This window comes from Bos mutus, chromosome 16 (assembly GCF_027580195.1).
Source record: "Bos mutus isolate GX-2022 chromosome 16, NWIPB_WYAK_1.1, whole genome shotgun sequence".
NCBI lineage: Eukaryota > Metazoa > Chordata > Mammalia > Artiodactyla > Bovidae > Bos > Bos mutus.
This window is the reverse complement of record NC_091632.1, coordinates 5,712,647-5,733,924: the sequence shown is the minus strand read 5'-3', so window position 1 is coordinate 5,733,924 and position 21,278 is coordinate 5,712,647. Positions and strand designations below refer to the sequence as shown.

Below are 21,278 nucleotides of genomic sequence, written 5' to 3'. Positions count from 1 at the left end.
GATGAGGACCTCAGGCTTAGAGGACTTGAGTGACCATGTTGGGGGCAGAGCAGGAGGGGGCCAGGGGTGGAGAGGCCCAGAGGAGAGGCCCTGCTGGTCACGACATCAGACGCAAGCTTGGCCGGTCCCCGACGAGAACGGAGCCCCTTGGGGCCAGACCGGCATTTCCCACCGTGCAGCACTCTGATGCCGGGGCTTCCCTCCAGAGAGGCAGACGGCTGCGCTCACCACCCACACAGGACTCAGGCCAGAGGGGGAAGGGCCTGCGTCTCCCCTCCCCTGACACTGCGGGGCCCCTGCTAAGGTCCCCAGGCCACACGCGACCCTCTGTCCCACCCCCAGAAACACGGGCTGGGTCCTGGGAGAGCAGGGCTTTCTCAGGCCCCCGAAAGGCGTGGGGTCGGCTCAGAAAACCCCAGATGCTGCTCCAGGGGGACTCTGACAAGACAGTGGGGACAGCCCTCCGGCAGGGTAGCTGGGGACACCCTGAGAGAGGGTGGGCCTGGGGAAGCCGGCCCCCAACGTGGAGGCAGGGCCTCTCTTCTGCCCCCCAGAAATCTCTCCCAGACTCAGCTGAGCCCCAGAACCCTGTCTTCACAGGAAGTCGTGTCCTCACCCACACCCCGCGCACACGCAAAACAGCTAAAGAGGAGGTGCCCCGGGCATTTAATCCAGCAGATACCTGCTTGACTCAGCACCACCCGCTCCCCTGAGAGCCCGTGGGTCCTGAATCCCGAGGCCACAAAGCCCGAGACAGATGACCCCGGACTGACGCCCGGACTCGCCCACATGCTTTCTTCACCCTGGAAGAGGTCGTGGGGCCTGGGCAGGGCTGAGCCGGGACACTTTTCCCAGAGCTGAGGGAGGCAGGGGGCCTGGAATGTGCCCTCAGCCACCTCCGGCCCCAGTGATAGGCCGGAGCCCCCTCCCCGCCCCCAGTACAGTCCCCTTCACCCCAACTAAAAACAGTCCTCTGGTTTTCAGCCTGGCGCCTGCTCACAAATGAGTGTCTCCTGCACGGCCTCTTGGGAATCACTTCGGGGAGGCCCTGGGGAGCCAGAGGCCACCGTGAGCCGGGCTGGTGCCGCAGCTGCCTCTTGCAGGAGCTGAGAGTGGGCGGCCCCTCTCCCGGCCTCTGGGATGCCCATCAAAGCCACCCAGCTCGGGTGACAGCTCTGCTGGCCTCGTCCCCCAGGGGGCCCTCCCGTCTCCTCCACCGAGTCCACTCCGCCACTGTCCTGGGTGCTGCTCTTCCGGAGAGGAAACCAGCAGGACGACAAGGGGCTGCCGGCCCTGGCCCCTCCGCTCAGGGCTCGGGGACTCCCCTCTGCCCAGGCCAGGTCCCCATCGTGAAGCCCCAAGGCCGGGGCCAAGTGGGAACGAGCCAGGGGAGCCCGGACTCCCGGCTGACTCAGCCCTGCCCGCCCGAGACTGCGCTTCCCCACCCTCAGCCCACAGCCCAGGACTGGCAGAGGGTGCTGCGCCTCGGGGCTCCGACCGCGCGGCGGCCGCGCAGCTAGGCAGGTGCCGGGGGAAGTGCGCGTACTCACAGGTAGGCGGTCAGGGGGTCCAGGCCCGCCGGCACGGTGGACAGCCCCCGCTCGGAGCAGTCCACCCACAGCAGAATGCCCGCCTCGCGGCAGCGGCAGGGCACCGGGCAGCCGGGCCGCGGGCGGGGCGGGGGGGCGGCCGGTGGGGCGCAGAGCGCCGCGGCGCACAGCCACAGAGGCAGGAGCCGGGGCGCGCGGGGCATCTCGGCGGCCTGCGGCGGAGGCACCTGGCGGGAGTGCCGGCTCGGTGCGGCGCTGGCGGGGCGCGCGGTCGGACAGGCGTAGGCTTCGCCTCTTTGCTCCCAGCTTCGCGGGCTGGGCTTGGCAAGGGAGGGCGAGGCCGCGGAGGAGGAGTCAGGGAAACCTCGCCTGCCCGCTCCCCTTCCTCCCAAACTGGCAGGAGTTTCATCCAGGAAAGGAAAGAGTGAACAGCCCGGAGCGCGGACCTGCAGGCGTTTGGGCGCAGGACCTCCTGCCTGGGGGACCGCCTGGGGGCGGGGCTGGAAGAGCCCCGCCCCGGGACACCTAGAGCGTTCCCACAGCCCCCCCAGCACCGTTCCCGCCTTAGGGAGCCGGGATCCGGGAGGGACGGGCTTTGTCCAAGCTCATCCCTGGTGGGGGCTGGGGGGGCGGGGGTCGGCGGTCCCAGACGAGGAGCTCCGGCTGCCCTCGCACCCGTCATCCCGGGAGGGCTGGTCCTCAGAGCCCAGCAGTGAGGGGCGGAGCCTGCGGGGCGGTCACTGGGGCTACAAGGAGCAGCCTTCCGCCAACCCCCAGGCCGCCACCAGAGAAGGGGTGATGTCCACCCGCCCAGTAGCTGTGAGCCCGGGAGCTCTGACCTGCTTCCCACCGGACGGGGCCGGCGGGCGACCCCCTGGCTGTCAGAGCCGGCCTGAGCGCAGGCAGGTCAGGGCCCCCCACCCCGCGCCCCCGGAGGCCAGCTGCGGCTCCATCAGTCTGGCTGGCCGGGCCAGGACAGAGGCCTGAGGGACAGAGTGGGCATCTGAAGCCGGGGTCGTCCGTGGGGGCCAGACCCGGCTGGCAGGGGTAACTCCAGCCCCTCCTGCTCTCTGGTCTCCCGCCACCCCTGAGAATACAGCAGCAGCCTGAGGCCTCAGGGCGGCCAGGGGTCCTTCCGCCAGGACCATCCCTCCCCCCACCAAGGCCGCTCCCCACTCCTCCAGTTCTCTGCTAGTGTTTCCCCCCCCAGGCCCTGGGGCTGCACAGCTGGGCCAGGAAGGGGGAGAGCTGACCTGCAGCCTCGCAGTGGGCAGGGCCCTGACATAAACAAGCCCCAGGAAGGCCTGGGTGGTCAGCGCTTGCAGCTCCGGCCGCGGGAGCCCTGTGGCCCCTGGGCAGCGGGGGGTGGTGACTCAGTGTCTCCAGCCTCTGGAGGGTCGTGTGGGCCAGTCCCACTCCTGATAAATGCACGTGTGAAGAGCGTGTGACCCAGCCCGGGGCCCCGGAGCCGCACCCCACCCTGAGGAGGCCCCTGCCCCTGCTCCCGTCCCACAGGCCTTCACCAGGAGCTGGGTGCCGCCCCTCCCCGCCTCAGGGTCTGCCCCCAACTGAGGGGCTCTGCCTTGTCCGGCCTCTCTGTGTCCCCCAGACTCCCCCCAGGAGTCGTCCACGGCCTTGCAGTTGATACGGAACCCCCCTGGCCAGCCCCGGGGAGGCTGTGAGCGATGGTGTCACCATGGTGGGCACCTGTGCCCTCCTTCCTGGTTCCCCTGCCCGGGTTCCCTCACTGGTGGAGGGTGGGGGCAGAGGAAACCTGGTTGCTCTGGCCGGGAAGCAGCCACCCTCCAGCGCCGGCCCTGGGCAGGGTCATGGCGGGAGGGACGGCCAGGCCGAAAGCACCCCTATCTCCCAGTCTCCATGGACAGAACACACTCGGCCTCAGGCTTGACCACACCCTTTATTGCCCTTCACAGCGCAGGGCCGGCGTGCAGGCCGCCCTCCCGGGGAAGCGGGGCCGCAGTGGGCTTGCCGGGCCAGCACCGCCTCCTGCACAGCAGCGCCTGGGCAAGTCACGGCAGCCCGTCCGAGAGCGCGCTGTTGAGGCAGCTGTAGAGGTGGATGTACTGCTCCTGGGGGCAGGCGGGGGGCCGCGGTGAGGACAGGGAGGCTGCACGGCCTCCACGGGCAGCAGGGCCCCAGACGGCCCGGGCGGGACCCTCGCGCCCCCACGTTCCGAGGCTGAGCCCTGGGGCCGCTCACCAGCGTTGGGGTCATGAGGCCACAGGCCTGTGACTGCTGCAAGGCCACGGTGAAGATGTCCACGGCGCCCTCGGCCCCTGCCTGCTGCAGCAGCTGCTCCAGGGCCAGGAAGGTACCCAGCTGGGCCGCATCCTTGCTGCAATTGACCTCAAGTTGGAGGAGCACCTGGGGGCCTGGGCCGGGGGGCTGGGGGGCCGGGGAAGGACACCCAGGAGAGCCACCGCCAGCTTGGGCCTAGGCTGAGGGGCACAGGTTCCCAGAGGGTGTCGGGACAGAGCGAGGAGGGGCCCATGTCGTCTGGCCCTTGCCCCGAGCCAGGAGGCCATGTGTGCTCCGCCCGCTCCCCGGGGCCCCGTCCAGCGGCACCTGCAGTGGCTGAGCAGCGTGCCTGGCTGCTCAGTGTCCCAGGGGCAGCACCGGCCCACGGCGGCCAGGAAGGGCAGCAGGGTCTCGGGGGGGAGCACCTGGCCCGGCTCCCCGCATGGAAACTGCAGCCTCTGCACCGGCCTCTCCTTCCCGCTCGCCTTCTGGGCAGAGACATTGGCACGGCTGCCCGGGGGACCCACGGCTCTGTGGAGCCCCCCCGACCACGCGGCCCAGCTTACGTGTGTGACGTGAAGGAAGGTGCAGGGCCAGCCTGCAGCACTGCCGTCCGCCACCCAGCGCACGGTCACCGTGTCTGTGACGACCGGCTGCGTCTCCGTGGGCCAGAATTCCTGTGGCAGACCCATCCGGGCTGCTCGGCCAGCCGGCCTGACCCCGCCCGTGGCCCGCACCGTGCCCCACTCCAGCCCCCGGCGGCCCAGCCTCTGCTCTGCCCCTCACCTTCTCCTGGGGGTCCGGTGGGCACAAGGAGACCAGCACGCAGGCCCCATGCTCCCACACCAGCTCCCAGAGTTCAGCTGGCCCCGCGGGGCCAGTCAGCACCACATGGTCGCGGCCAGAGGGCCCGCCCTGCAGAGCACAGGATGTCCCTACCATCTCAGCTCTAGGGCCCCCAGCCCCCCAGGCCTGCCCACACAGTCAGAGGGCATGTGCTCACGGGGAAGAGCCAGGCTTCAAGCATCTCCCCAGCCGGGCTGCTCTCTGCCGAAAGGGGCCGCTCGTGACAACAGCCATCTGCGGGAGGGGGCAGGGGTGAGCCTGCCGGAGGCCCAACCCCGCCCGTGCCCCGTGCCCGGTCTACCCGAGCCCAAGCGTCCGCCGGCACTCACTGGAGGCTGTGCCATCCTGCTCACCCCGGGGAGACGGCATCCCAGAGCCGGCCTCGTTTTTCAGGGCCTGGAGCAGGAGCTGGGGTGCGAGGGGGCGGGGGTGGGCGCTGTGAGGCAGGCCGGGTGCAGAAGCGCTGGCTCGAGGGGACCCCACGCCACCCTGCCCAGCCCCCGGCCACCTGGTGCTCCCCAAGGAAGCCCGCGTTGCCGTCGGCAGCCCGCTCCGCGCACACCCGGGCAAAGTTCCTCACGGGGATGGGCTGTGGCCTGCAGGGGGCACCGGCCGCATGGGGGGTGCCCAGGGCTGCCCAGTGCCCGCTGTGGGTCTCTGCAACCCTGTGTGGATGGAGTCAGCGGCCTGGTAGTAGGAGGGAGGGGGACCCCACCCCCTCCAGCAGCTCCCGGAGCACACGTACTCAGCAGTGCGGCTGCTGGGGGGCCCTTCCAGGACCCTGCTCAGGAGGCATCTGTGCAGGAAGACGTACTGGCTCTGGTGGGGGGGCCGGGAGGCTGGCTAAGGGGCTGTGACCCAGCAGATGGCTTCCAGCCTTCCGGACCCGACCATCCCGGTGGCCGGCACAAGGGAGAACCTCTGGGAGTCCTCCTGTGGGGCCCCGTGTGAGAGCTGGCGGGGGGCCACCCACCAACCCCCGTGGACCCCCGCCCAAAGGGAAACAAGCCCCTTTAGGAGGGTGGCTGTCTCTCAGGGTCCTTCCCTGCCCCCTGGAATCCTGTGGCCAGGCCACTGGCCCTGCACCCTCGAAGGCGCCCTGCGGCCCTGCCCACCGCACCCTCCTGCGCCCCCACCGCGGGCCCACCGGGGTCTGGATCATGAGTGGCCGGTGCAGGCGCAGCATGTGCACCGCGTGGAACACGTCCACCACGTGCTCCTCCTCCAGCTGCCGCAGCAGCCGCCACAGGGCCACGAAGGTGCCCGAGCGGCCCACGCCCGCGCTGTGGGGACATAGGGCCAGGCCGTGAGGGGCCTCCCCGTGCCCCCAGCCCAGGGCCTGCCTTGCCTGCAGGGCGGGCCCTGGAGGACGGAGGGCCCAGGGCAGGGGCTCCCGTGCCCCCCACCCGCCGCCTGCCTCACCTGCAGTGCACCAGGAGGGGCCCTGCGCCCACGGCAGCCCTCGCCTGCTCCCGGACCAGCTCCACAAAAGCCAGCAGGGAGCTGGGGGCCTCGGGGACACTGTGGTCCGGCCAGGTGGTGAACTGCAGCTGCTTCACCCTCCGCAGCTGCTGCTGGGCAGCCTGGGGTGGGGCGGGGGTCCTCTCTCAGCCCTCGTCCTGCCACCAGACCCTGCGGGTGGGCTTAGACACCCCGCCCCCAGGATGTTGCCCTCACCTCCTCCAGCCTCCCGGGGAGTCTGCCCGCTGGGGGTGCCCAGGCAAGGGGCACCGCTGCCCCAGGAGGTCACGGCCCGGGAGGCAGATGGGGCTCGGGGGCCTGAGCCAAGCACAGCACAGGCGGAGACGTCCCTTCTCTCCCGGCCTTGGATGACCCTGAGTCTTCCCTCTGCCTCCCAGCCCTTCCATAACCACCAGCCTCCCGGGCTGGCAGGAGGCCAGAGACCCAGGGGTGAGCTGACCCTCCCACGAGAGTGCCCCCCGCTCCCCTTGCGGGCACACACGTGGTGCAGCTGGAATTCCCGCGTGGTCCACTCGTCCTGGGGCTGCTCGGCCAGCAGGCAGATGGTGACGGGCCCGTGGGTGACCGGGCTGGAGTCGGCTGGCCAGTAGTGCTCGCACAGCACCTAGGGCCGGAGGGCAGCGTGGGGATGCGGGGCGGGGCGGCTGGGCCCAGCCACCCTAGCTCAGTCGGCATCCCTCCCACCCTCCTTCTAGGCCGCCCTCCTCGTCCAGAAGCCACTCCGTCCCAGACGGGCCCCAGCATCCCCACCCCAGACCTCAGGTGGCCCCTGGGGCTTCCAGGCAGTGCCCGGGCTCCTGGGGCAACTGCACAGCCTTACTCAGGGTCACCTGGCTGGGCCACACCGCTCCACAGGAGGGCTCAGAGGTGTGTCCAAAGCAAAGACGGACTGCCCTGTCTCCACCACCCCTGGCCCTGGGCCGGGAGCAGGAGGGGGCACTGTAGAAACAGCAGAGGCAGCAGAGGCGAGTCCAGCTGGGAGCCTGGGTGCCAGATCCGCGTCCCTGTCCGCCTCCCAGACCCGCAGCCAGGCCTGTGGGCAAAGCCCGCCGCCTGGTGGCCACCTGGGGCTGCAGCGTGCTCACCCGCCCGTTCTCCATGCCCACCGTCAGCATGACGATGACGTGGACCTGCTGCTCCCACACCAGCCTCCAAAAGTCCGCCAGGGTCTTCTTGAGAGGCCCCTGGGTAGCGATGAACTCCTGCGGGTGCGTGTAGCCCTGGCACGGGGGACGGGAAGACATGAACCGGGGCCCCCAGCACACAGCTGTGCGTCCACACAGGGGCTCCGCAAGTGAGGACCGCGTGTGCATGCTGGCACGTGTGCGTCCACGCAGGGGCTCCTCAAGTGAGGACTGCGTGTGCATGCTGGCACGTGTGCACACACGTGAACACACGTGCACCAGGAACCCAAACGGGAGGGTGGCTCGGAGACAGCCCTACCTGGAAGGGACGGTGCCAAGACTGGAAGGGCCCCAAGGAGCCTCCCCTGGCCAGCTGCCCACACCACCTGCATCCCCCTGGGCTCCACTGCCCGCCCAGCGGCCCCGCCCCGCCTGGCGGTCGCCCCTCTCCAGCAGCCCCACTGCCTCTCCTGCCTCCACCCGACGACCCGTCCATCTGTCCGCAGGTCCCCCCCAGCTCTTCTCCAAGTCTTTCCAGTGACATCCACCCCCTCACTGCTCATCAGGATCCTGTGTCAAGAGCCCAGATATCTCTCCTCTAGGAAGCCTTTCTTGACGTCTAGTCCTGGGTGGACTAAGTGTTTCTACTGAGCACATGTGTCTCACACACACACGCACACAGACCCAGACACACACGCACAGACACATGCACACACAGACACGCACGTGCATAGACACATACACATACACACGCAAACGCATGCACACACAGACATACGCACAGGCACACACAGACACACATGTGCACACACAGAGACACACAGAGACACACACGCACACAGACACACACACACACACACACACACATGCGGTCTTTTGAAGGGCGGAGTCTGACCAGCCGCGCCCCGCCCCCTTCGGGCCCAGCGCAGGACACACAGACACACAAGCGGGCGGTCTTCATGGACGCCCGGGGCAGGACAGCATGCCTGCACGCGCAGTAGACACCACAGCCAGCCGCGGGCCGCCCTACCGGAATGAAGCTGGCGTTGATGTAGTCAGAGTGGGGCTTCCCATCCAGCAGGGCCAGCCTGACCCGGGAGTGGTCGTCTGCAGACGGTAAGGCGTGCATTGGGAGCGGGCGCAGGCAGGCCGCTCCGGGCCAGCCGCAGCCCCGCCCGCCCACCGCCACGCTCACAGGGCAGCACGTGAGGGTAGCGGTTCTTGGTGCTGTTGGCAGGGTGCTCAGCCTCCAGCCTAGGCTGCTCCTTGCCTACCTCCTTCAGCTCCTGCAAAGATCGGGGCCGGGACAGACCCACGTTGCCCCCCACACCAGACAGGGGTCCCCCAGAGCCCTGTGGGCAGAGGCCTCACCTCAAACTCCTGAAAGAAGGCCTGGTAGGCGTGGGCACTCTTGGTCTCAAAGCTCTGCTGGAAGCTGTGCGCGGGGATGGGCCGGTGGGTCCGCCTGGGTCGGGGAGGCAGAGGGCCTGGTGTGCGGAGTCCTGCGCTGGTGCCAGCGGGCGTGGGCACACAGCCCTGGGCTCCAGCCGGGGGACGCAGGGCGGGGGGCAGACAGGACAACACATGGAGGTGGGCGGGAGTCTCAGAGGGCCAGGCCCTGAGCCCTGAGGACGCTTTGGGAGTCTGCTCAGTGTGAGGCCAACATCAGGAGGCAGAGGTGTGACCCGAGGGTAGATGAGGGCCCAAGGCCGAGAGAAAGGAGAAGAAAGCAACTCAGCCTGAAGCCATCAGGTGCTTGGTCAGGGCCCAGGTGAGGATGGGTGGGGAGTCGAGGTTGCGGCTGAGGGGCTGAGGGCGCGGGTGGGTGCTCACCGCAGGTTGTAAGCCGTCAGCTCCTGGGAGCGCAGGCTCTTCTCCGCCCTGCAGGGGTGTCGGGGTGGTGGGAGGCTGTCCGGGCCCTCCCCCCGCCTCCCCGGTGGCGGGCAGCCCTCCCCTCACTCACCTTTGCCCCTTCACTCGCCTCCCGCACAGCAGGCCCAGCCAGACCAGGGCTAGCACGCTGGCCACGATGCCCGCTGTCGCTGGGAGGGGCACCGCCCAGGATGGGCTGGTCCGGGGCTCTGTGGATGGCAGGTGGGGGTGAGCTAGGGGCCTGGAGCTGTCCTGCAGCAACACGCCTGCTCACCGGACCTGCGGCCCCCTGGGGAGGACACACAGGCAGAGCCCCCGGAAGCGGGGGGCGCCCCAGATGGGGACCGAGCACAGTCCCCCCAGCTCCAGGTAAGGGGGCCCCCCGCAGCCCCTGACGAACTGGGTGGTCCCGCCCACCTCGCACTGGGAGGTCCTGAACCCCGTCGGGGAGAGGAGGGCGGGGCCTGGCTGCCCTGTCCATCGGGTCACCTCACAGCCCTGGGCTGCGGAGCTTTGGAAACGGAGTAGCTCAAAGTTCGGATTTGCTACAAGTGTGAAATGCACACAGGAGCGCAGAGCCTTACTGATAAAAAAATAGATGCAAACTATCTCATTAATTATTTTAAGAATTGATCACATGTTGATAGATTTTCAGTATCTCAGTTTAAAGAAGATGTTGCCGAGATTAATTTGTCTGTTTGCTTCTTTTTCGCGTGCTGCTAGGCGTGCTGACTCCCACGTGTCTCTCACTCGCGGCTTCCTGATGTCTCTACCGCTTCAGTGCTACCCCAGAATCTCGCAGGGTGGAGGCAGCGGGGTAGACAGGTTTCCTCCACGTCTGCCTGCCCACTGCTCCCCAGCCCACCCAGCCCTCCTGAACCACCTGCCTCCCGGCCCAGGGGCTCCCAGCACTGCCTCGCGGGATGGGTCCCCACCAGTGGCTGGGACAAGGCTCAGAAGAGAGGTTCCAGCAGCAGCCCCCAAGCCGGGATCCACTGGGAGCCCCTCTGGGCGCCTGCCTACCTGAAAAGGCTGAGAAGGCGATGAGGGTGTCAGGGCTATGCCTGGAAAAGGCCACGACACTGAACCTGGGGCAGAGGAGCAGGAAGCTGAGTCCTGGGCAGCAGGAGCACCCCCTACCTGCGGAGCCTGCAATCCCATCCCTGAATCTGCAGAGCGCCCACCGCCTCCCGCAGCAAAGTACAACAGAGCCCACCCCTGCCCCGCCTGGAAAGAGCCGTGGACCGGGGCGCTCCAGGCGTGCCCTGCCTGCCAGGAAGCCCCACGTGTCTCCCCTGCATCAGCACAGGCTCTGGTTGGCATGAGGCACAAACGGCCCCAGTGAAACCCGGAGTACCCCCCTCCATCAGCCGCGGCCCTCACCGATACCGGGAGCCTGGCCTGAGCCGCCCGTTACATATGTCACGGGTCTGGCCGCAGTCGTCTGTGCCCACAGGCACCGGCCAGGATGTGGGCACTGCCCAGGGCCCGGCGTAGAAGGGGTTGGAGAGCAGCACGGCCAGGTAGGCGTCGCGGCCCCCGTAGTAGTGGTCGAACCACGTGCAGTTGATGGCTTCGCGGGGAGGCCGGGCCACTGGGAGAGGAGCAGGTGGGCAGTGGGGCCCGGGCTGCCCTGCATTGCTGGACATGCCAGTCTCGCGCTCCACAATGCCCCACACCCTTCCTGTGCCGGGACACCCCCCAACCCCGACATCCATTCTGCCCGTGTCAGCGCCCGGCCCCTCACCAGCCCTGCCAGGTGGTAGCCGGGGGGCCCCCACTGCGTGGCCGGGACTCACGCGACATGTTGGTGCTGGCGATGACCCCATACCACTGGATCTGCCCGTCCTCCTCGCCAAACATGCCCTGGGCGATCAGCACACCCATCCCCGTCTCGGGCTCCAGCCGGGGGGCTGCGGCCAGCTCCGGGGGGTGCCAGGCTGGGAGCAGAGGGGGAATGAGGTGCTGAGAGCTGCCCCCAAGGGCAGGGCTGTGCCCAGGCTGGGCCGGGCACCCGGGCATGAGCCGCGCAGGGTAGTGGCATCCGGGACAGGGCCCAGGCGGGGGCTGGGGGAGGGCCCCGGGGGAGCGGGCCAGAGGCACCTACCCTCGGGCACAGTGGCGCACACCAGGCTGACCGCCCGGCTCCACAGGCCGTTCCTGCCCAGCACCGAGAGGCTGAGGCGGTAGGACGCAGCGGGCGCCAGGTGGGCCAGCAGGAGGGTGCCCCCGGAGGTGTTGGCCCGGAAGATGAGCTGGGCGGCCCCTCCCGCTGCCAGCTGCTCCACCACCACCAGACAGGTGTCCACATCCCCCGTGGGCACTGTCCAGACCAGGGCCAGGCGCGTGGCCTCGGGCTGGCACTGCACGTCCTCCACCGGGTCAGGCTCTGTGGGTTCAAGAGTTCCGTGTCGAGTGGGGGTCAGTGCACCTGAGAGGGGCTCGAATGCAGAGGCTCAGAGGCACTGGGCACTTTTACCCCAAAATGGGGCAATGACAGCAAGGAGAAATAAGCGCTCCTCCAGACCTCCCCGCTCCCTGCACCCATCTGGAGAGCGAGGGGCGGCCCAGGGCGGGAGGGCAGGGCTCCCACTGCACGAGAAGGCGCGGGGCGGGATGGCTCAGGGCTCAGGGTGCCCCACCCCCTGACAGACGCCCACATACCCACAGGCAGCAGCACAGGGTGTGTGGAGGCCTGGAGGGGCCCTGCCCGGCACTGCACGGTCAAGGACAGGTTGCGTCCAGGCGTGAGGTCCCTCAGGACCAGGCGGGCTTGGCCCAGGGCCAGGGGCTGCTCCCGGGACAGGAGCCTGGCCCCCGAGAGCTGCGCATGGCAGGCTCCGTGCCCCAGGGGGCCGCTGGCCCAGGCCAGGCTGACCACGGCGCTGCCCGCCTGCATGGACACCAGCAGCTCTGCGGGCACCACTGGGGCTGTGGGAGGAGAGCAGGGAACCTCTGACCCCATGCAGGGCCCTTGTCCACAGGCAGGACGAGGGGCTGGGGGCGGGGGCGCCCCCCCAAGGGAGGGGCTCCAGGTGGCCCTGCCCACCGCTCCACCCCTCCCCGTCCCCACGCCCACTCACGGGTCCAGCCGGCAGCGCTGGCTGCCACCGCATGGAGGGGCCCGGCCTGCGTGACCACCTCCACCTTGTACTCAGTGCCCGGAGTCAGAGCCAAGAAGCTGGCGCCGTCCACATGGGCCCCCACGGGGCTGGAGCGCACCTGGACGCCCGCCTGGTACAGGGTCACCCGGTAGCCATCCCGGCCCCCCAGCGCGTGGACCCAGGACGCCCGGAGCTGGGTGGCGCCTTCACTGGTCACATTCACCAGGGCAGGGGCGAGGGGGCCTGCAGGGAGAGTGGGGTGGGGTTGGAGAAGGGAGGTATAGGACCTGAACTGTGTCCCCCAAATTCACGTTCACCTCCTGACCCTCAGGACCCAGAACGTGCTCGGAGATGCAACCTCGAAAGAGGGGATTAAGGCCAAAGGAAGTCACTGGGGTGGGTCCTGGCCCAGAGGGGACTGGGGCAAGGACACAGGCAGGGACAGCCCTGCGGGCCCCGGAGGAGAGGGCGGGACACAAGCCAGGGCCTCAGCCTGTGCCCCCAGAACTGCGGGGGGCCTGTGTGAGGCCCCTCTGCAGACGGCGTGGGCAGGGTAGGGGGCAGCCCAGCCTCTGCTCCTTCCTCCGTGAAAGGCCCCCGTCCACCCTTGGCAGGGTTGGGAACACTGGCTCAGGTGACCCCACCCCGACCCTCCCCAACAGCCAAGTCCAGGGTCTGGACAGACTGCACCCTGCACCACCCGAAGGCTTCAAGCCAGCACCTTCCCCAGCCCAGCTCCAGCTTCAGGTTAGAGGCTGGGTCTGGGGTCTAAGTGGGGCCTCTGCCCCCTCCCCTGAGCCAGGGCCCGGGCTGTGTGGCAGACACCTCTGTTGTAAACTGAGGCTCAGAGAAACACAGAGAGGGACAGGCCTGCTCAGGGCTCAGACGGTTAGAGCCTCAGGGTCCTGGAGACGGGAGGACCAGGCGGGGTGGGCCCACCACAGTGGAGGGGGCGCAGCAGGGCAGGGGGCCACTGTGTCCAACTGCACCGGGCAGGGTGTGGGCCCCCGGGGGGGATTCCCGGCCCATCATGTGGCTCTGGAAGGAGGGACACGCCCGGTGCTTCAGTAATCGAGACCCTTCACGGGAGACCCTCTGAGATGGAGGCCCTCGTGCCCGGCTGCGGTTTCAAGAATTAAGTGAGAGAATGCTGAGCGAGGGGCCCGGCAGCAGGGTGGGGGGTCCCTGATACTGGCCATGAGAGAGCGTGGGGGACCCACCACGGTGCTGCATGAGAGCAAAGCTGGGTCCCGCCCACCTGCCTCGCACCAGGAGGGTGGGACCCAGGGGCTCCCAGCTGGCAACAGGTATCCTGGTACCCTAGGGCCGGGGAGCAGCTGACGTCAACCCAGAGGCCTGCTCACCGACCACAGGGCTCAGGGGTCAGCCCCCGGGACACCCAGCAAGGGCGGTCGGTGGGGTGGGCAGGGCACTCACGCGTCCAGCCCGTGGCGTTGGCAGCGCTGCTCTCGTCGGGGCCCCGCAGGGTGGCCAACCACACCAGGAACTCAGTGCCTGGAGCCAGCCGGGTCCAGGAGAAGGTCTGCACCTCAGGGCCCAGGGTGTCCTGGCCCTCCAGAGCCGGGGGCCACAGGCAGTAGAGCCGCAGGAGAAAGCCGTCCCTGCCCCCCGCGGGGGGGCTCCAGACTGCCCTCAGGGCAGGGGGCTGGGTGGCCAGGCCCAGGCTCAGGCTGACGGGCGGCGCAGGGACTGCAGAATGAGCAAGAGGCGGATTCGAGCCCCCTGCCCAGCCCCGGGCCGCACGCTCAGTGCTGGTCTCCAACACGGCCTGCCTCAACTCAGCTGCCCCCATGCTTCCCAGGAAAGCCTCTTGGCCAGCTCAGTCCCTGCCCCACACCTGCTCCCTTCCCTGCTTCCCAGGCCTCAGCTCCAAGGGTGACTTTGTTCTGCCTGCACCACCCCAGCGCTGGCCGCCCCAGGCTCACACCAGGACTGGGCCTCCCTGCGAGCTCCTTCCCTCTCTCTTTCTCCCCAATCTCAGGGCCTGGGGACACACCCCCCTCACTAAGGCCCCTCTCTGCCCACCTTACTCAGACCCATGTGCTCCTCAGCCCACTCCCCTCCTCGGGGAAACCTTCCTTGACCCCTAAGGTGGCCCTTCTGTGAGCCCTCAAAGATTAGCCACAACCACAGAACATTCCTCATAGTCCTTGATCTTAAACCCATGAGGACAGAGACTCACATGGTTCAAACACACTGTGCGTGCACACTTGCTCTATGATATACACACCAACGTAAGCCACTTTAATAGACACACTGACTGTATGTTTACTTGTCTGTCTGCTTTTCTACACTATCTTCTTCATAATTTTTAGCTTTGGCATGTAACCCCATACCTAAGCATGGAAGGCATTCTTTAAATATTTGTTGGAAGGATGAACGGATGGTTGGGAGGATGAATGGATGTTTGGAAGGATGGATGGATGGATAGATGGTTAGAAGGATGGATAGTTGGATGGTTGGAAGGATGGATGGATGGTTGGAAGGATGGATGGATGGATGGATGGTTGGAAGGATGGATGGATGGATGGATGGATGGTTGGAAGGATGGATGGATGGTTGGAAGGATGGATGGACGGTTGGAAGGATGGATGGTTGGATGGATGGTTGGAAGGACAGATGGATGGATGGATGGATGGATGGATGGATGGGTGGATGGGTGGATGGTTGGATGGATGGATGGACGGTTGGAAGGACAGATGGATGGATGGATGGATGGTTGGAAGGATGGATGGTTGGATGGTTGGAAGGATGGATGGATGGTTGGATGGATGGATGGTTGGAAGGACAGATGGATGGATGGATGGGCGGTTGGAAGGATGGGTGGATGGTTGGAAGGATGGATGGATGGATGGATGGTTGGAAGGATGGATGGATGGATGGATGGATGGTTGGAAGGATGGATGGATGGTTGGAAGGAAGGTTGGATGGGTGGATGGATGGATGGATGGATGGATGGATGGTTGGAAGGACAGATGGATGGATGGATGGATGGACGGTTGGAAGGATGGGTTGATGGATGGATGGTTGGAAGGAAGGGTGGATGGTTGGATGGATGGATGGTTGGATGGTTGGAAGCATGGATGGATGGTTGGATGGATGGATGGTTGGAAGGACAGATGGATGGATGGATGGATGGTTGGAAGGATGGGTGGATGGTTGGTTGGATGGATGGATGGTTGGAAGGATGGATGGATGGATGGTTGGAAGGACAGATGGATGGATGGATGGATGGACGGTTGGAAGGATGGGTGGATGGATGGATGGTTGGAAGGAAGGGTGGATGGTTGGATGGATGGATGGTTGGAAGGATGGATGGATGGTTGGAAGGACGGGTGGATGGTTGGATGGGTGGGTGGATGGATGGTTGGAAGGAAGAGTGGATGGTTGGATGGATGGATGGTTGGAAGGATGGGTGGATGGGTGGACAACTGACCCAATGGCACGAGGTGGGGAATGCTTGCAAACAGGTCATGAAATACCCTATCCTGACTAGATGCATGGCCTGAGTCAGGCACACAGAGGAAGGTGTGTGAAGGATGTTGGTACCCACCCCACTGCCCAGGGCTGGCCTCCCAGGGGCCACAGCCGGGAACTCACGTGTGCAGGCGCGAGCCCTTTGGATGCTGGAGCTGAGGTTTCCCGCCCGAGTCCATACAGACACGGTGTAGCAGGAACCGGGCACCAGATCCCGCAGCATCAGGCTGGTGTTGTCTGGGCCCAAGTTGACAAGACCACCCGGCGAGCTCTGGCTGCCCTCCTGGTGCCAGCTGACCCTGTAGCCTTCCCGCGGCCCTGCTGCTGGGGCCCAGCCAATGGTCAAGGTGGAGGGGCTATCCCTGCCGGTGACCTCGAGTGACTGTGGCATGGGGGGCCCTGACAGAGGAGAGGGTGGTAAGGAGGCCGCGCATGGTGTGTGGGCCTGTGATAGCCCCTCTCCACCCAAGGCAAAGCCCCTCGGCCACCGGGACGCAGTGGCCGGCACTCACCGGTGTGGCCTGTGGGGCTTGCGGAGGCAGTGCCCAGAACGGAAACAGTGTCCACCTGGGAGCGGGCCCAAGGCCCGTGGAGTGTGACCAGGGTGGCACCAGGTGCCCCCGAGACATTTCTGAGGAGGCAGGGGGCTCCCTCGGTGTAGGGCAGTATCTGGCTCCCAGGCTCCTCGCTGGCCTCCGGCCTGTCCAAGGGCAGCTCGGTACCACTGCCCTGCGGGCGCTGGGCTAGAGCATCTGGAGGGGTGTGGGCCCTGGATGGTGAGGGTCCACCGCTCTCAAGGCAGGCGCCCCTGGGCAGGACCCCAGCCTGTTCCCCACCAGCCCAGACTCACCGCCCAGCCAGGCAGTGGCCTGGGCCCGGGCCTCGTAGGGCCCCGCCAGAACTCTCAGCTCCAGAGCGTAGTGTCCAGATGGCAGGGGCCTCAGGAACGTGATGTTGAGGGCCCCAGGGCCCAAACTTAGGGTCTTGTCCACAGGCCCGCTCAGCCTGAGCAGGTAGCCCTCCCGGGCCCCTGGGCCCACCTTCCAGCTGGCCCTGAGCCCTGGGGGCTGGGGAGCGAGCCCCAAGTCCCGGGGTGTGGAGGGACCTGCGGGGGAGGGAGACACGTGCAGAAAGTCCTTGCAGCCGGCCGGCTCCTTCCTGTGCGCCCTGGACAGGCCACATGTTGGGCGAGTCCTGGGACCCAGCCAAGGACACAGAAACAGAGGAGAGCACTCCCAGTACCAGACCTGGCACCCCCGCACAGCACGGCCGCTGCGGTCCCCTTCGAGGGGCAGAGGCCAAAGCACAGAGAGAGCGAGCACTCTGTCTGGAGACCCACAGGCAGGCAGTGGCAGCAGTGGGTCCCGGGGCTCAGCCCAGCCCAGACACTCCCGAGCCTGGGTACTGGTCCCTGTCTCCCCACCATCATGGGGGACAACATGACTTATGGGGGTTAAATGACATGCCACACAGAAGCACCTGGCATGGCACTGGCACACGGCAATCATCATCACTGTCACCTTTGGGGTGGGGTCTTTTTTACCACCAGCCAGCAGGCGGGCACCCTCGGGCCTCACCCCTTCCCTGCAGGACCCTGGACGCCCCCCGCATAGCCGGATCAGCCCGCTTGGCTGAGGGACCTCTGCAGTGGCCAGCAAATCCCCAGCACTCACGGGTCCACTCAGTGGCCCTGGGCCCCACTGCCCAATGAGGCCCAGCGACAGCGCTAAGTTTCAGCGTGTAGGGAGTTCCAGGAGAGAGGCACGGGAAGGTGTGACTGGAGACACCTCGTGTGACGCCCGCCGTCAGGTTGAAGCCACTGAGGAGGTCCGTGAGCAGGAGGTGCAGCCAGGCGGCCCCCCCAGAGCTGTACCAGGAAGCCCGCAGGGCTCTGGTGCCCAGGGCACGCAGCGCCAGCTGCCCTGGAGGCACAGGAGCTAGAGGAGGGTGGGCAGGGTAGAACCGGGCTGGAGAAGGGGCCCAACCAGGGACCTGGCACCAACCCCGCACAGGAGCCAGGAGCCCCGTCACATTGGCACGTGGCTCTGGACCACCTCCTACCCCCAACCGGCTGTCACCTGGGGCCTTGCCAGGCGTGGGCCCTACCTGTCCACTGGCGAGTGCTGGTCTTCGCTTGGAGGTGGGCGGCCCAGGTGGTAATCTCCAAGCCGTACTCACTGCCCGGTAAGAGGTGGCTAAAATTGTAGGACAGGGTGCCGGCGGACGTGGAGACATTGTGAACCACTGTCTGGGACTCCAGGTGGCAGAGGACAAGCTGGTAGCCATCCTGCCCCCCGGGAGCAGAGCCCCACGAGGCCTCCAGGCTGGATGGGCTCTCAGAGCCGTGGAGCTTCAGGTCCTGGACAGTGGACGGGGCTGCGGTGAGGCAGAGAGCAGCGCTAGGTTCAGGGCCGGGCATCACCTCTGCTTCTAGCGTTCCTCGACAGGTCACTGTACCAGCGTGGTCCCCAGAGTCCTCACCATCCTGCTTGGCCACGCCTCTGCCCTCAGACCACGCCCCTCCCGCAGGCCCCGCCCACCCGTAGACGACGCCCCTGCCGGCAGGCCACGCCCCCACCAACTGGACCTACCCGCAGGCCACGCCCCACCTGCAGGTCCCCCGCCCCCAGGCCATGCCCCCGCCCGCAGACATGCCCCCTGCCAACAGGCCCCCCACAGACCACGCCCCCGCAATCAGGCCCCGCCCACAGGCTCGCCTGCCCTTGCCCACAGGCCACGCCCCCGCCCCCAGGCCGCGCACCTGTGAGCGCAGTGAGGCTGAGGCTGGCGTTCTGCCCGCAGGGGCGCACGGCCGTCACCTCCAGCTGGTAGCGACTTCCTGGCAGCAGGTCCCGGAACTCGAAGCTGGACGCGTTGGTGTGAGCCTGGAGCAGCTGCCCTTCAGGGGAGCCACGGGGCTCAGCCGGCTGAGGCGGAGGGTGCGGCCGAGCCCACCTGGCCCTGGGGCGTCCCAGTTCAGCGTGAGGCTGGCAGACCTGCCCTGGCTGCTGACCGTCACCCTCAGAGGCGATCCTGGGGAACAGGGGTTGTCAGGGCCCCCAGTGCCCTGTACCCTAAAGGAGGCAGGGGCAGGAAGGGCCAGAGTAGAGACGGGCCCAGGGGAGAGACGGCCCTGTTCGCCCGTCCCCCGCCACCTACCTCCACTCGCCCAGCTGGGACCCTCTTCTGGGGGCTGGCACTCGCCTTCCTAAGGAAGGGGTATGAGGGTGGGGGAGAGGGGCAGAGGAAAGGCTGTCCACTTGTCCGTCCCCCACCCCAGGCGTGGCCTAAGGGCAGCAGGCAGGACACCAAGGTGAGGAGGCCCCCAGCCTGGGCAGCTGCCCTGTGTCCTGTGGGACTGGGCAGGAGCTGCCTCTGCCCAACTTCGTGCAGATCAGCCGGGGCCCTTGGGGCAGCGGGAGGCCTGAACACCACAGAGAGCAGCCCCAACCCTGCCACGGCCCCAGCGCCCATCTCACCTTGGCCAAGAAGCCTGGGAGCCAGAGGATCGCCACAAACAGGACTGGGGGTCTCATTCCAGGGCGTCTGCAGGGAGAGCTGGGAGGTAGCAGGAGGGGCCGTCCTGCCCCCCCTGCTCAGCTCCTGGCTCCCTGGAGAGCTTGGCTGCCTTTCCAACCCAGAGCCTGTTCTCAGCAGGGCCCCGGGAGGGGGGAGGGGGGAGCGACCCCTGGCTGCAGACACACCAGCCTCCCGCTCTGGCCCTACCTCCGCGCTCTTCAGCAGCTGGCTTTCCAGGCAGGAAGAGACCCAGGCCTGGAGAAGCAACGCCCTGGGCTGGGCTGACGGCTGACTCCCGATGCCCTGCCCTGGGGAGAGAGGACAGGGTGTTCGTGTTCCTGCCGGGAGGTTCCTGCTGACATCGTGCTGCTGGGAGCTGGGTGCTGGGTGGACGGACAGCTGTGAGCGAGTGTCCCCTTGTGGACACAGAGGAGCACGTTCTAAAGGCCTTTGTTGCAGGGGTGGTGGACCCAGGACAGCCCTCCTGTTTCTCGCCCTTGCGCCGCCGGTGAGGAAGCGATGTCCACGGAGAGAAGAGTGAGCCCTGCCCCAGGGTGAACCCGGGTCTCCAGCCTCGGCTCCTTACCCCTGACGGGCTCCTGACCCCTGACGCCTGGGACGTGTGCTTGCCTCCAACCCCCGCCTGCTCCACCTAGACCCTCTCCCCGCCCCACCCCCGGCCGCCCCCTCGTGGACACAGGTGCTGCTGAGGCCTAGGGCAGCTGAGAGTTTCCTGCAGCCTGGAGCCAAGGACTCACCAGCCCAAGGCAGCTGACAGGGGAAAGGTGGGGAGGGAGACAGAGGAAAGGACAGGGCCCTGGTCCCCGAGCTGGAAGTAGGGAGGGGGACGCGTAGCACCAGGCAGGTACAGAGACACTGGGCAAGGAGCTGGCTTCTGCGGACCCTTCTATCGCCCCACTCGGCCAGCCCCCAACCTCAGAGCCGCCCACCAGCCTCTGGATGGGGCCTGGAAACTCAGCGCTGCAGCCCCATCAGATTTTCCAGGTGGCTTGCACGTGTGTGTGTGTGTGTGTGTGCGCATGTTCCCCCACACGAGGAGGTGGGGGAACAACCAGGGAAACTGCCGTGAAGGGGGGAGCCCCAGTCTGGCCGCAGGGGGGAAACACTGCACCCTCCCCACCCCTCCCCTGCGGCACGCGTTCAGCTGGACGACAGAGCCTGCAGCAGTGGGATGGAAACGGCCTGATTCAAAATCTAAGTAGAAAAGGTGCCCAGGACAGGGGTTTAGGTAAGGGGTGGGGTCTCAGGCTGTGCCCAATAGTCCCCACAAAAGGGGGCCTGCTGGGGACAGCACAGACCCCATGGCTAGGCCTATGGATGGGGCCTGGCCATAGGGACACACCTGTCAGCCCCCAGCCAGCCTAGGGGTCAGCCTTGGCCCGGTCGGGGGTGGAGGGGGTGGGAACGCTCGAGGTGAGGAAGACTCAGACGTAGGAAGCAGCCTCCCAGCCCAGCGTCTCTGTTCAGCAGAAAGTACCCCAAGGGCTCTGTCTGCTCCCAGCAGCCGTTCCCACAGACAAACCCACATCCTCCACCTGGAGCCCCAGGGGTCCTCCCGGAGCCTCACTTACTGTTCCTTCTGGGGAGAGCCGGCCGGACGCAGAGGCGGGCAGCGGGCAGTCTGGGCGTGCTGGCTCCCTGGCTCCTGAGTGCCAACAGTAGTCTCCCCTGCTGCATCCTGGCATCTGTCTTCCGGGCCCTCCCCTCCACGCCCACCGCGGCAGCCTGGCCTTGAGCACCCCCACGCCCCGGAAGATAGTCTCCGGGAGGAGAAGGGCAGGAGGCTCTGGATGGCCCAGCCTCCCACACGCCGGAACCTCTCCAGCTCCCTGTATCTCCGTCTCCCCCACATGGCCAGGGACACGAAGCCCGCTGGGCTGGCCCAGGATCTGGAGGTGTGTGGGGGGGACCCGGGATCAAGGTTTCTCCTCCGAGAGGAGCAAAGAGGACGGGGCGGGCGGGGCAGCCGGGCCCCCACAGTGGGCCAGTCCTGAGCCGGCCTC

At 67.2% G+C, this 21,278-nt stretch overlaps 1 protein-coding gene across 1 annotated transcript; it reads right to left on the bottom strand.

Annotated features, from left to right (window-relative positions):
* Window positions 1–3,455: 3,455 nt before the first annotated feature.
* On the bottom strand, window positions 3,456–21,155 carry LOC102287159 (receptor-type tyrosine-protein phosphatase V-like). Its single transcript, XM_070384632.1, is given in 35 exon segments — window positions 3,456–3,640; window positions 3,771–3,906; window positions 4,137–4,297; window positions 4,376–4,486; window positions 4,596–4,724; window positions 4,813–4,889; window positions 4,985–5,063; window positions 5,164–5,320; window positions 5,401–5,474; window positions 5,803–5,938; window positions 6,078–6,238; window positions 6,619–6,741; window positions 7,223–7,357; window positions 8,292–8,368; window positions 8,457–8,547; window positions 8,633–8,726; window positions 9,095–9,142; window positions 9,225–9,342; window positions 10,157–10,221; window positions 10,517–10,727; window positions 10,933–11,073; window positions 11,241–11,522; window positions 11,798–12,064; window positions 12,217–12,480; window positions 13,675–13,947; window positions 15,859–16,134; window positions 16,248–16,487; window positions 16,586–16,840; window positions 17,409–17,672; window positions 17,842–18,111; window positions 18,497–18,652; window positions 18,655–18,768; window positions 19,215–19,281; window positions 19,462–19,562; window positions 20,847–21,155. Coding segments are annotated over 35 exon segments (5,319 nt in total). The 5' UTR covers window positions 20,953–21,155; the 3' UTR covers window positions 3,456–3,580.
* Window positions 21,156–21,278: the final 123 nt, after the last annotated feature.